At 40.0% G+C, this 14,190-nt stretch overlaps 1 protein-coding gene across 1 annotated transcript; it reads left to right on the top strand.

Annotated features, from left to right (window-relative positions):
• Positions 1 to 499: 499 nt before the first annotated feature.
• Positions 500 to 13,811, top strand: LOC121949447 (high-affinity choline transporter 1-like). The gene is made up of 9 exons (XM_042495137.2): positions 500 to 691; positions 2,010 to 2,267; positions 2,624 to 2,737; positions 3,363 to 3,518; positions 3,614 to 3,762; positions 4,072 to 4,215; positions 4,426 to 4,579; positions 7,289 to 7,506; positions 8,844 to 13,811. The coding sequence occupies exons 2-9, from the start codon at positions 2,084 to 2,086 to the stop codon at positions 9,495 to 9,497; spliced, it is 1,773 nt and encodes a 590-aa protein (XP_042351071.2). The 5' UTR covers positions 500 to 691; positions 2,010 to 2,083; the 3' UTR covers positions 9,498 to 13,811.
• Positions 13,812 to 14,190: the final 379 nt, after the last annotated feature.

Raw genomic sequence — 14,190 nt, 5'->3', positions numbered from 1 at the left:
TACGACTTCAATTGTACAAAAAAGGACCAAAATAATGTCCTGTGAGTCACCATTGCTCCTTCCTTGTGTCTCATATCTATTTCTACAAAGTTGATTTGGACGTTTTTTGGAGTGATGTATGAAAGCTGCATAGCTGCATGCGTAAAGTGGTTGATAGAAAGAAAAAGTAATCCTATGCGTGGCTTCCACCCTCAACGTCACCATCATACAGCCAGCCTTTGCAGAAAAAAACCGCTTTATCGCATAGCACCATCGTAAATCAGGCCCAAGAAGTAACCTGGCGGAGTTTCATCCATTGCCGATGTGATATTATGATATTGGAAAGCTTTCCCGAAGTGGTGGTGCGTCATGCCACTCTCTATTAGGTGCTATTTTCGTCCTGCCCTGGAAGACATTCATCCACCATCTACTCACCCTGACAGCGCCCAATAAACCCACCACTCCCATTCATCTCCACCCCCCACCCCCACCTCCACCCTCTCTCTCAGGTCCCTCGCTCTCTCCCTCTCCCTCTCTCTCCTTTTCCGACGAGCACTGGTGACTTAAAAAACAGCATATGAGAACTGGTCGTCCAAGAGGATTACTTTGTGGTTACAGTTTTCCAACAAAATCGTCTTTTTGTCACTTTGTAAATCTTCTTTTGGAGGCCCTGCCCCTGTCATCTATCCAGACCTGTTCCTCCAAAGGAAAGGTAAGATCATTTTAGTTTCTAATATTCTCTTAAACTAATATGTTTTGGCTGACTAGAACTGCATTTGACTACACTGACAGATGTTGATTTAAAGGGAGATCAATAATGCAATGCCGGCTCCGTGGAACCATGGAGTCCGCGCAACGGGGAGCTGAAACCCACAGGTTTGATTTTAGTGATGCAGCACATTGCATACTAACGCTCCTGCATCTGTTCCAGGTCTCCTCGGGCTCACGTTTTTCACTTTTTTGACGGTGCGTCACGTTTGGGCAGCATTAGTGGACTTTTACGCACAAAACAAAATCATGTCGGACCAAAAGAAACCAGTACACTTTTTAAAGAATTTAAATTTCATATTGTGTGAGTAAACTGGCAAATTAATTGGAGCAGACCATGTCTGTAATTAAGTGAGGCAGCAAGGCGCGCGTAAAATATCTTAAACTGTCTTAAAAGCTGTAGTGCAGCACTGATAATACCATCATTTCTAGTTTGGATTTTCTGATTCTTTCGATTTAATATCACATGATGAATTGCCGGTTGGTCCTCTGCCTTTGTGCGTCTGTTAGACACGGTAAGATTTGGCCACATTTGTTTCATGGTCATAGTGTTAAACGAAGATCAAAGTGCAAAGGGTACGAAAGTATTTTTAAAAATGTTCTTATTCATAGATGCTTTCAGCACCAGCTGGTCGTTTGTCAAACAATTTATTGGGTCGGATAAAAGACATCAGTAAGTAATTTGTTATCTCTGAGGGAAGGCTACTAAGTAAAACTAGACATGAATATAGAGCCATTTTAGTCTTAAACCTGGGTTATTCATTTCCTTTTTTTTAATTTTGTAAATTGTAGTAAAACTGCAATCAGTTTTTCTCGTGTAGTGATTCACCTTTGATGCTTGAAAAACTGAAAAAAGGCAAACCCCTAGAGTCCAGCAACAATTTGAATTTCCGCATGTTTACTTTGGTAAAGGGGGTATTTTGTGTTTGCCAAAGCTGGGCATTTGCAGTAAGCGTGAAGTTAAGCGGTGCGTAAAAAAACATGAAATTCAAATCTGAAATGTACGCTGTATCTGGAAAGCACCGGAGTATTAATCAAATCTTGTAGTTTTCAATTTTGTTTTCTCAAAGTGTTTGGATAGGAGTGTTTTAGAGTTGATCACTGGTTAATGATTACGTTTCATGTGGGTTTAGTACTTTTAACCTGATTAAAAATGGTGGCATAGGCTTGTGTTAAAAAAAAAAAGAAGAAGAAGAAAAGAATAATCAGATCAAAGTTAACACAGTCTAAAGGCAGTCTGTTTCTTCTTTTTTTCTTCAAAGTTCTCTCCATGATCTTCCAGTCCTCTGCGCGCACTAGCTCTTGATCTCGGCGGGAGGAAGCGGACGAAAGGAAGATGGCCATCCACGCCGAGGGTCTCGTGGCTATCGTGATCTTCTACCTCCTGATTCTGTTTGTGGGGATCTGGGCCGCGTGGAAGAACAAGAATTCCGGAGTTGGAGAGGGCGGAGACAGGAGCGAGAGCATCATGGTCGGGGGAAGAGACATCGGATTGTTCGTTGGTGGCTTCACAATGACCGGTGAGTTTTTGGTAATTGGGTGTGTTTGAATTTTTGTTTGTAAGGCTGGTATTCAACATGAGCCGTGTAGGCGTGCTGTTATTCTTTGGTGCATACAAGGTAAGAAAAAGACTATAAATTCCACCAACCCTGTCTTTTACGCACGGACAGCACTGCATTAGCTAATATAATTTATCACCACAACCTTCAGCATTACATTAATTCGATTTATGAGCACTTGAGGATGCGGCAACTTAGTTTGGATTTACACCACAAATTTAAAGCTATCACCTAAGAAGGAGGTTCCTTATTATAGCTGAATGATTTCCATCATGACTATGTGACATGTCAAACTTGTCTTTTTTTCTTGGTTTCAGCCACTTGGGTGGGTGGGGGCTACATCAATGGGACAGCAGAGTATGTCTACCTGCCAGACTATGGTCTGGCCTGGGCACAGGCACCCTTTGGTTACGCTCTCAGCCTGGTGGTAGGTAAGGAGTTGCTGCAAATTAACAGCATTGAAATACTTTTAAAAGAACCACATCATATATTGCATGTTTTAAAACGCTTATTACAAATGATTTAAATTTGCTTTGCAACTGTTTTCCATTCAGTCTACAAAATAATTGTAGGTAGATCTATTGCACTGATCGTCATGCTTTATCATGTCTCTTATGGCTTTCATTTTTGTCACTGCATCTCCGTTGTGTGGTGATACAGTGTAGACTTCAAATCAGTCTTCACACGATGCTACTCAATAATAACATAACTTTAACAATAAGCTGATATACTGTATATTACATCAGATTCATCTACTGAAACCAAGTCTCTGCTGTTTGAATTTTACTGTACGGTACTTAATCATTCACACAGCATAATGGGCTATAATGTTGTGGTAGCACTGGTATGTGATCCTCTAAGAAACACAGTATATCAAACATAAACAACAATGTAACAGTGCTTCAATCAGAGAGAAAGAGGAAGTTCTGTAGGATCTCAAATTTTGTGTCAAGTTAGTAATATAATATACTTTAATTCATTAAGGTATTGTAAAATACTCTTTGGTGGTTTCTTATTTTATTTGTCTGCCTAATTTGAGTGTCTGACATCATCCAGGTGGCCTTTTCTTTGCCAAGCCCATGCGTTCACGTGGATACGTCACCATGCTGGATCCCTTCCAGCAACTGTATGGAAAAAGGATGGGCGGCCTGCTCTTCATCCCCGCACTCATGGGGGAAATTTTCTGGTCTGCAGCCATCTTATCTGCCCTGGGTGGGTGATTATTGGACATAAATCACAACATCTCCATGTTAAAAAGAAATCTGCTTATGTGTCTAACCTAATGAACTGAACATTTTGTCCTGCAGGTGCCACTCTGAGTGTGATTGTGGACATAAACATCAACATGTCGGTGGTGATCTCGGCCCTGATTGCCATCTTCTACACACTTGTCGGAGGACTTTATTCTGTCGCATACACAGATGTGGTGCAGTTGTTCTGTATCTTTGTTGGCTTGGTGAGTTTCACTGTCGACATCTGCGGTCAGGAACTCCAGAGTCCGCAAGGAATTCCATTAATTCCAGCAGTAAAAAAAAAAATAAAAAATCATATTCTTTAAATCAGAGATGTCTCTCACAAGCAGGAACAAACTGATTTACATCTAAATACACTAGCCAGTATGCCTAGTATAAGATGACTTTGAAAAGTAAAAACTAGACCTTGGATCCAATGTCAGTCAGCAGCTTTTACCATGGAAACATTAAAATCAGAGATTATCTATACAAAGATATTAATATTTGCATTTTGATTCCCTTCTCTTCGGCAGTGGATCAGCGTGCCTTTTGCCCTGTCCAATCCTGCTGTGACTGACATCAGTGTTACAGCCAAGGAAGTTGTTTACCAGTCACCCTGGCTGGGGAAGATTGAGCCTAAAGACAAATGGCTCTGGGCGGACAATTTCTGTTTGCTGGTAAGACTTTTTTTTGTCATCAAAAGATTCCCCAAGAGACAGATTACTAATATAAACTAAACTGCTTACACATTTTGTCAGTTGTTGTAGAACACTTTGGCCAGATTTGTTGAACATAGAGAAAGTTTCAGAGCTGTGCTTAGTGGTAATCTGACTGACTGTGATGCATTGGTTATGTGTCTGTATTTACGACGGTGTTTCTGTTTCTAGATCTTGGGGGGGATTCCCTGGCAGGTCTATTTTCAACGGGTTCTTTCTGCCTCTTCAGCTACCTACGCCCAGGTCCTTTCCTTCCTGGCTGCCTTCGGCTGCTTGGTCATGGCTGTCCCTTCTGTCCTAATAGGAGCAATAGGGGCCTCCACTGGTAAATGCACGCACACAAACACACAAACTGCAGTTTAGCTCAACTTAAAGGTCCCATATTATGCTAATTTTCAGGTTCATACTTGTATTTAGGGTTTCTACTAGAAAGAGTTTACATGCGTCAATTTGCAAAAACACATATTTTTTTCCTACACTGTCCATCTGAATATGCCTGTATTCACCCAGTCTGAAATTCTCCACTTTAGTACTTGTCTCTTTAGGCTCCCCATGCTGTTAAAGCCCTCTGGTCCAGTTGGTCAGCATTTCCAGGTCTTCCACGTCCGCGCTCTCTTCGTCTTTGTACCGTCATTGCAGCCAGAAATAACTGTGGCCTTTATATAGTATAGTTGTGACATCACAACTTCACGAAGTCCTGATGGCTCATTTAATATGCACAGTTTCTGAATATGGACAGTGGATTTTGATACTTTCATATTCTTTCATAGTCTTTATATACCACCCACACCTGCTTTATAATAAGAAAAGATATGGAAATCTGACTTTTAGAATATGGGACCTTTAAAGCTATTTTGGATCCATAGTACTTAATTTCTGTTAGTGAGGTTTTTTTTGTGGATGCTTTTGTGTCGTAATTTAAGCTTTTCAAATCAGACCATGTGGAAGTTGAGGTAAAAGCAGTTTGTTTTATAAAAGAAAAGAAAGGTGAGCTCTTGCTGAATATATTCCAATAGCTAGCACATATCATGCACCAAAACCAAACTAGAAGGGCCTTAAAATAGGCCATTCATTTTTATTTGTCTTTGAAAATCTAATACTAGCATTAGATTTCATCATTTTTTATTAGATTCATTCATTGTATAAAATACCATTCAGGTTGTAAATGGAAGTAAGCAAAGTATGCTTTAGCATTGGTCAATTGGTCGATTACATGTAATTTACATCTGGATAAATTATGCAAAAATGACCAAACTGCAATGTCACCCAATACTTCTCTTCTACACACACAGTTGCTTCTGGATTGCAGCTGTTAAATCACAGATGAACACAAACATCATCAGACACTGATCCATGAATAATGTGCATCCACACAGGCACACACACTGATTAAGCGGTTAATGAAAGATCACAAGACAATCGAAACATCCAAGAATCTGATCCTTTATTCAAACAGGAAATTGTGATCAAAGGAAACATGATGTCTTCATGGGCCGTTTGCGCCCCCAGCAGCTTTATTTTCAGATGTGTAAATGCAGATGCATACAGTATCTGGAGGGTAAACAACATCAGATGGATCCTGTCACGACAGGCAGAGGAGAGAGTCATCAGACCATGCCGATTTAGTGAATATTCCATCTGAAGAGGAGCTAATTAATCTGGTCTGTCTGAAGCTGTTTCATGTATAACCAGCACTAATCAAATATCCAGAGGAGGGAAAGACAGACACAGATTTTAAACCTCTGGAGGCTGAAAGAATAGAAGAAAGATATAGGATGTCAGAAGCTTTAGGTTGGAAAGAGAAATAGAAGATCCAATGTCCCACTGAAAGGGACAATTGCCAGTCTCAGTTTTGAATAATGAGAGACATTCATGGTCCCCAGATGATGACACTTAATGACTTTTCCTCATAAGGTGCACATGTGTTTGACTAACATAGCTCAATAGGTTGGACTGACATGAAATTTCACATTCATGTTCCCATCAGGATGAAATAACGTCTGGTTATCCCCTGACTTCTCATCTAGCACCATCATCAGGTCAAAAATTAAATTTCTAAACAAATACTTGCAAAATGATTTCCCACCAGCCTCAGCTGTACTATGGTCTAGTGCTTAATAGCAGCTGTTAGCTGGCTAAGATGCCAAACTGTGAGGGTAATTATTCTGAAACACATGTTAGCACTGTTGCCATGAGCTCTGAGCACAATAGCCAGAATAAATGTTAGCGATGAACATCTCTGAAAACCACTGATACCTCACATTTACAGGTTTCATATGTAGCACATATGTTGAAACTTTATATTTAAATTGTACGTTGTGACAATGCTGTGGTTAACATGTAGTTAGGTCATGTCAAAAAAATCACTTGGCTAGGGTTAGTTCATGTTTTGGCATAAAATACCTGGTTTGGTCACTACAAACACAGCTGGAAATGTCCCAAACTCTTATTGAAAAATAGCTGCTTTTGTGGGTTCACACCATCCACTATCTCCCTACTTCTCAAAGCAAGAAACTCATCTCATATGCATCTCATCCCGACATTGATAATCCCTGCTATACTTCAGCAGACAGACGTGTAAGGCCCTTTCATTTCTTAGCTGCTAAAACAGATCCACAGAGAGCATAATAATAAGGTCTCAAAGTCGAGCCTTTTGTCTGCGAAGCTAAGGGGATCAGCACAAAAATTGAGTGGTTCAGTTTTATTAAATCCACTTAAAATAAATTGCCAAAAGTTAGCAAGGAACATGATTTATTCATCTCAAATTAGGAACTTGCACCAAATACAGCCTGCTCAACCTCAGACAAATCTTTCCTTTTTTTTTTTTGTTGTCACTGCATTTTTTTGTTGTTTGTAATAATTTAGTTTTAATCAATCTGGCATTTTCTGTAAATGTGCACGTAGATAATCCTAGTATGCTCAGCATGTTACAGCATGTTATAAGAGGTCAAAACCACATCATTTTACTTTTTTTCCACATTTGCATGTTTTACAACAGTGCATTTTTGACCATGTTTCCTTTTCCTTCTTTCAGACTGGAACCAGACTACCTATGGGTACCTCCCTCCGAAGGATAAGGATCAATCAGACATGATCCTTCCCATAGTGCTTCAGTACCTCTGCCCGCCCTACGTCTCCTTCTTTGGTCTGGGGGCGGTGTCTGCTGCGGTCATGTCATCTGCAGACTCATCCATTCTCTCAGCCAGCTCCATGTTTGCCAGGAACATCTATCAGCTCGCCTTTCGGCAGTCGGTAAGAGTGTCAACAGTAACACCAACGCACATCTGCACAGTTTAAGCCAGTGGTTGCAAGCATCAATCAAATAATCAATAAAGCAATTCTAGTTTCATGCCAGTGGTTTATAAATGTCAGATGATTGTACTTTCTGAACATACAAAACAAAACCCCAACAAACAAACAAGCAAACAAACATTCGCACAGAAATGTCCAGACAAAAATTCTTAAAAAATTACAGTGGATTATGTATTTATCCCCAGTTGAAATATGACATGAAATATGTGTCTTGATGTTAGCCGCGTAGCAGGGATGGCAGTTGGTCTGAAATATCTCAGATGGATTGTTGTGACATTTTGTACCGCAGACACTGATGGTTGTCAACAAATCAGATTCCTCATGTCTTTGGTGACCCTTTGACTTCTCTAGTGCCGCTATCAGGGGGACTCTTTAGATACAGACAGTTATCTCTTGCTCAGGATGTATTGTACAAATTTTGATGATCTTCTGACTTTCCAATTTAGCAACAATGATCGGGTCAAAATTTAAATTAGTTAATTTGTTTTCAAATAGTCTCAGCTTTGTGTTTCAAGGAGTTGTATGTGACATTCAGATTCATCATTCATCATTCATTAATAAAGCAGCAAACATCTATTTGCAATGTAAAGATAAAGTGAAGTAATGGCGTCCTGAGCTGAGAAAAAGTTATGCTCCCTCTGTATGAGTTGTAATTGGAGCTTCTCTGCTCATTGATGTGGTAGCCAGTCCAGAGGTGCACCCTTGTTCATCCATGTGAGTGCATTCCCCTTGCTAGCTAATAGCCGTCACTAGACACTGCGCTTATACAGTGGTTACTGCAGATAAGGCCATCCCAACCCACAGTGTAGGGTTGGTGAAATTGCGAAAACATAATACTCTCCTCGATTAGCTCTGTCAGCACTATTGCCATTGTTAGCACTGTTTCTGCTGTTAGCACCACCAGTTCAGCCACCTCCATGCTAAAAGCCATGCGCAGGCAACCCTTGCTCCAATTTCTGCATCATAAATATGCTCTCAATATTCTATAGCGGCTCTGTGGATAATAAGCAAGCTATAATGCTGAAATATGATGCTGAACATTACGCCTGCTAAACAACAGCAGGTTGGCATTTTATTCGTGAGCATGTTTGCTAACATTGGCACTTGATTCAAAGCACCACTGTGCCCAAATACAGCTCATAGGGCTGTTTGCTTTTCTGTAGTCTTGTTTTAATATGACCTCTCTCTTCAGACCTTTACCTTACATTCTCAACCTTGTTTTCCCCTCATTTTATATTTTCCTCTTCACTCTATTATCTTTCTCTTCTCTCCTCCAGGCCTCAGATAGTGAGATTGTTTGGGTGATGCGCTTCACCATCTTTGTATTTGGAGCTCTCGCCACTGCTATGGCGTTGTTAACAGGATCCGTGTATGGCCTGTGGTATCTGAGCTCCGACTTGGTCTACGTCATCATCTTTCCCCAACTTCTCAGTGTGTTATTTGTCAAGGGCACCAACACTTATGGCTCTGTGGCTGCCTATGTATTTGGTCTTTTGCTGCGCATTGGTGGAGGGGAGCCCTACCTCAAACTCCCTCCCTTCATCTACTACCCTGGTTGGGTGACCCAGGAGAGGATCCATCACCTCACTGGGGATGTAGAGCACTTTATCCAGCAGAGGTTTCCGTTCAAGACAATGTCCATGCTGGCATCCTTCTTGGCAAATGTGGCCTTTTCTTACCTGACAAAGTACCTATTTGAAAGCGGTATGTTGTCACATAAGTACGACTTCCTGGATGCTGTGGTGTCCAAGCATAGCAAGGAGATCATGGACAAAGCTACACTGGTGAGCAACCACGATAATATCATTCTTTCAGAGATGGCACCCGTCAACCAGGCCCTGGGTGCATCACTCGCTGGGACTTTCATCAACACAGAGGTACTCAGTGATGATGGTGCATCCAGTCCAGAGGCTTTTCAGAATGAAAACTAGGCTACAAAGGCACAAAGAAAACTAGAATCGAGGAATCTGAAGAAGATGGAATAATCTAAGAGGCATTGACATTCTTCAGGATACTCGCTACTGCCGCACTAGAGGCCAAGTCAGCAGATATCTGCTGTGGCCTCTGAGTGACTCCACAAGTTTATTCAAGCTGATGACATGGTGCCTCCTTCTTTTTTAAGGTCCCTTGCCTAGAACCAGGATGTTGACTGTCAATCAGCTGTGTGACGCATACCATACTCAATCTTTTTTTAAATCATGACTCTGTGAATCTACAACCACTACAACCACTTTAATTTAAGTGCTTGCCACAGTGATCAAAGGTACTTTCAGGGGAAAACAAAGCGTGACTGCAGTGGACATCAACGTCTGCAAGAGTTTGCTGTGGGTAATGAGAATAGTGCAATATCTAACCAAGGAATTGTGTCCATGTCTACATAGCAGTGTGTGTGTGTTGACGTACTTGTGTACACCTTACAACAAAGCCGTGAATGCTCCAGAACCTTTTCAGACTTTGAGTTTTAAGTTTGCGTAGGGTAAATTTATTAATAGAGCAATAATATTTGTAGGATCTATGTTGTATAGATAGATACATTGTACTAAATGTGCATGTAACTGTCATTGTTTTTAACTTTAAGACCAATAGATATATCTTTCTATTTAGTTTTACTCATTTTTACCTTACTCTTAATCCTCGTCATTGTCGCTCATTCAAGACCCAGTAAATGTTGAAAAGAACCAGACGCCACAATTATATAACCAAACCCTTGACTCACCAAACTGAAAGTTATTAGATGATTCTGCAGATTACATTCAGTCATAACATTCTGTAAGGTTCACTGCCAACATGAAACTAATAGTTCTTGCAGCATTTCCATTTTGCAACTACGATATGGTTGAGATGCCATCAAGAGCCACTTGATAATGTAAGTCCAAAATTCTCTTTCCTTTTATCTCTATTTTGGTCTCCACCAACTCCTAAGGCTCTTAAGCTGTTAAATTATCATCTACGTTAACCAGCCAGTCACTAACCATGGCAGGTAGAGTACAATGCAATTATCACTGTTGTGTTGGAAACAGCTGCCTTCGGTGGCTAATAATTAGGTTAATGACAGCGATGTCACTCTGTGGACTCAACATATCCTCACACAGCAGTTCATGTGATCTCCTATAAATTAGTGCCCCACAAATGAAATTAAGTCCTTGACCTAAGGTTATGTCATTTACGTGAGGTTGCGGAGGAGGTTAGGTTTAGGCAAGTAAAGATAACGCGGTTAGGTTTAGGAAAATAAGCATGGTGAGGATGTAAGTTCACACGGTTACAGACACCGGTCTTCTGGGGGAACGTCTCTCCACCACCCCCACCTCCCTTCTAACCAGACTGCTCTGGACTATTTCCTTCTTTACTTCTGTTAGTGCATTGGTCACATGGTTGCACCCTTCCAAAATACAAGGGTTACGCACAAATTGCTGGTGCATTACTTGTTACAGGAAAACATACAAACGCTGCATGAGAACAGCCTGGTGGACTGCAGAGTCAAGTGATAATTATCTATCACTTCAAGGTCATTAGTCATTTAATCAATCTTTTTACTATAAAAATGTTCACAAAGCATTAAAGAAAAATAATGGTTATAGTTAAACATAAAAATAATAAAGGGACACAAACATGACTTATTGGTGTCAAAGTGAAATACATTAAATATCCTCCACTGCCTTTGACTCCAAATTTTTGGCAGTGAAGGTTTGCAGAGGATGTAAAATGTGTATTGCAGAATTATCATGTATGAATGGAATTCCATAAGGTCATCAGCTTTCATACAGACCACTCTGATGTACACAAATTCAACTATCAAATATATCCTTGGATTCTTGGATGTTTTTCCTGTATACCTTCCAAGCAGCCATTGGCTTCTAGTTATTTCCAAACTTTATGAACTCAATTTGCATTTTTTATCTTTGTCAGACTCATAAATCTGTCATGCATCATTGAATGAATGTGCATTTACAACTGCATTACCACATGGCCGACAACAAGTAAAGCACATGGTGCTCATTTTCCAATTTTTTTTTTTCATGGACCCCAATGGCAGCCCGAAAAGTGTGACCATTCAGAAAGCCAAAACACTACAGTAAGCTTTGAAGATGATTGGTATCAATAAACAACAATTTTAAAGGATGATAGAGTCCTTTATAATGATCACTTTGAAGCTATTTTGAGGACTGTGTGTGCCTGTGATGGTTCGTTTGGTCATCCTAAACCTTTATTGACCGGCCAGCCACAGCAGGTTAGCGGAGACAGGAAATGATTGTTCCTCCCAGGATAGTATCAGTAGGATAGTCATTATCGATCCAGCCCCCAGTCGATTAGCCCTCAGGACATTTGATTAATGCTGCAAATAAGTTTGACACTGTGGTTTATAAGGGTTTCTTAAGCAGTGTGTCATATACAGTGATGAAAGTTGAAATGCTGTTATTGATTGAGCATCTGCACATAAATCCCCAACATGACCCCTTACATTTCCCAAGTCTGGCTGTTTCAACCTCCCCGACACACTGCTGCGCTGTATAACGTGAACCAAGTGAAGAAGTTGCCACTTCATGCAGTGATTTTTGACATTGTTATGTGTTTCTATTGTCCAGTTGGCTACTGTGTGTTAATCTCCTATCAGAAGTGTTGTGGTTTGTTTGTGTCTTTTTGAATCTGTGGACTCGCCTTAATACAAGGGTCAGCTGTGGAAAATGACTGGGTTGGGAATGCTGGCAAAAAGTGATCACTTTTATGGAAATAATTTTTCAGATAAAGGATAAAGCTGGAAGTATTCTGTATTTTTTATTGTTAACAAATAAGACCAAAACCAATTATGTGTTTTTGATGAGGTGAGGAATTCTCAGGCCCTATCCACAGCAATCATCTGCAGTCCCATTAATTCCATTTAAGGTGTTTATTTTAAAAAGGTGTGTGGGGTTTTTTTTGTTTTTATTTTAGAGAATAAAATTTATCACAAACAGGGCACTCCATTTTCCAGAAAATGTTTCTCAAACGGGAGTAATTGGTAGATTTGTAATGGCGTATTTCCACAAGTGGAATAATACACATTAAGTATCCCACTGGGTTTTTAGGTCAGCAGGACAGTCTTTGTGGAATTCAATTATCATGCTGATGTTGATCTTGATAAAGTTGATGTTTTCTCAAAAGGAAATCTAATATAACTGACTAAATGTTCTTCTTTTGGCCTCATATTCAATTCACAGTATTTAAGACGCAACATTCACAACATCCATGCATTGTTGGAGATCCTTAATTTTCAATTAGAGAAGCCCTGATTAATATGGCATGGAATTAAATGTAGCAGATTTATCAGCTAAACATTAATTCTGTGATCTCTACTATATAGCATGATATATGCAATATCTCCAATATTTAAACCTCCAGCTCAGCCCCTGTCTATGGCACAGTGGAACAAGATATATCAGGCTGCTCAGACAATACGTCAGTTCATTGTTGATTTTGGTCTTTTCAAGGGATTTGGTGACATTAAGAAAAATCCAGTACAACACCAGCCTTATCCTTTAAGGTGGGAAGATGGCTTTATAGTTAGTCTTTGGAGAGAAGGGGGCTTTATCCCCATATGCAGCCATATCTGCTGAGATATAGTAGGACAAACATTAAATCCTATCTTGTCTCTAAAACACAAACAACAGTTGTGGGATTTATGATTTGCCACAAATATGACGTCAGCTTCAAACTTAATGGGGTGACTGCTGGTCTGATGCTATGCAAAGTGTCAGGCAATCTCAACGGACTTAAATGTGAATGTAAACTTTCCTCCTCATCAGATAAGCCTCATAACAAGTGTGTCGTAGCTTAGGTTCATTCACAAACCGGAACGCACACAGAAAAGAATCTATGTCAGCCGTTGAACTGGCACATTTGTGGCTATGTGTCGTAAATTGCAATTATGCTGTATTTTTGTGTGATAAATGTATATACCAAAAAAAAAATATAGGAACAAATTAGTCTACTTTTAAATGCAGCATTGAAGATGTTTGTTGACAGTGAAATTACAGCTATTTATTTATTTATTTATTCATGCAGTGTCTATAAGAGTAAAGTTGTAAACATATGTGAGGTCAGTTGAATAAATTATATTATTTAGCACAGACAAGATCTGGTTTTCTCTGCATATGCACATACTTGCATTATAGTGATTTCAGTTTTTACAGATTACATGTTTACATCTTTTGCATATGTGTTTTGGGCATATCAACCTCAGATTATGGTTTTATTTTCAACTTTTTGATAAGATATGAAAAAATATGAAAAGACATGCGTATGCATGCATGTTTGTGTGTGTGTGTGTGTGTGTGTGTGTGTGTGTGTGTGTGTGTGTGTGTGTGTGTGTGTGTGTGCGTGCGTGTGTGTATCTTTGTGTGTGTCTCACAAGTGTGGACTGACTGGTGGAGGGTTTAATCTAAGGGTTGCTGCCTGCTTCGACACATCAATCAAAACGCCCACCTCAGAATCTTATAACTGCCAAACCTGTCAGTGCTGTCAATCTTTCTCTTTTTTTTTCTCTCTCTCTCACTCACACATACACGCATGCACGCACGCATGCACGCACGCACACACACACACACACACACACACACACACACATCACACACATAAACACACACTGAC

Source organism: Plectropomus leopardus, chromosome 10 (genome assembly GCF_026936395.1).
Source record: "Plectropomus leopardus strain MGB_pleo_1.0 chromosome 10, ASM2693639v1, whole genome shotgun sequence".
NCBI classification, from domain to species: domain Eukaryota; kingdom Metazoa; phylum Chordata; class Actinopteri; order Perciformes; family Serranidae; genus Plectropomus; species Plectropomus leopardus.
Note: the sequence above shows the minus strand (reverse complement) of the source record. Positions and strands in the feature narration are given on the sequence as shown.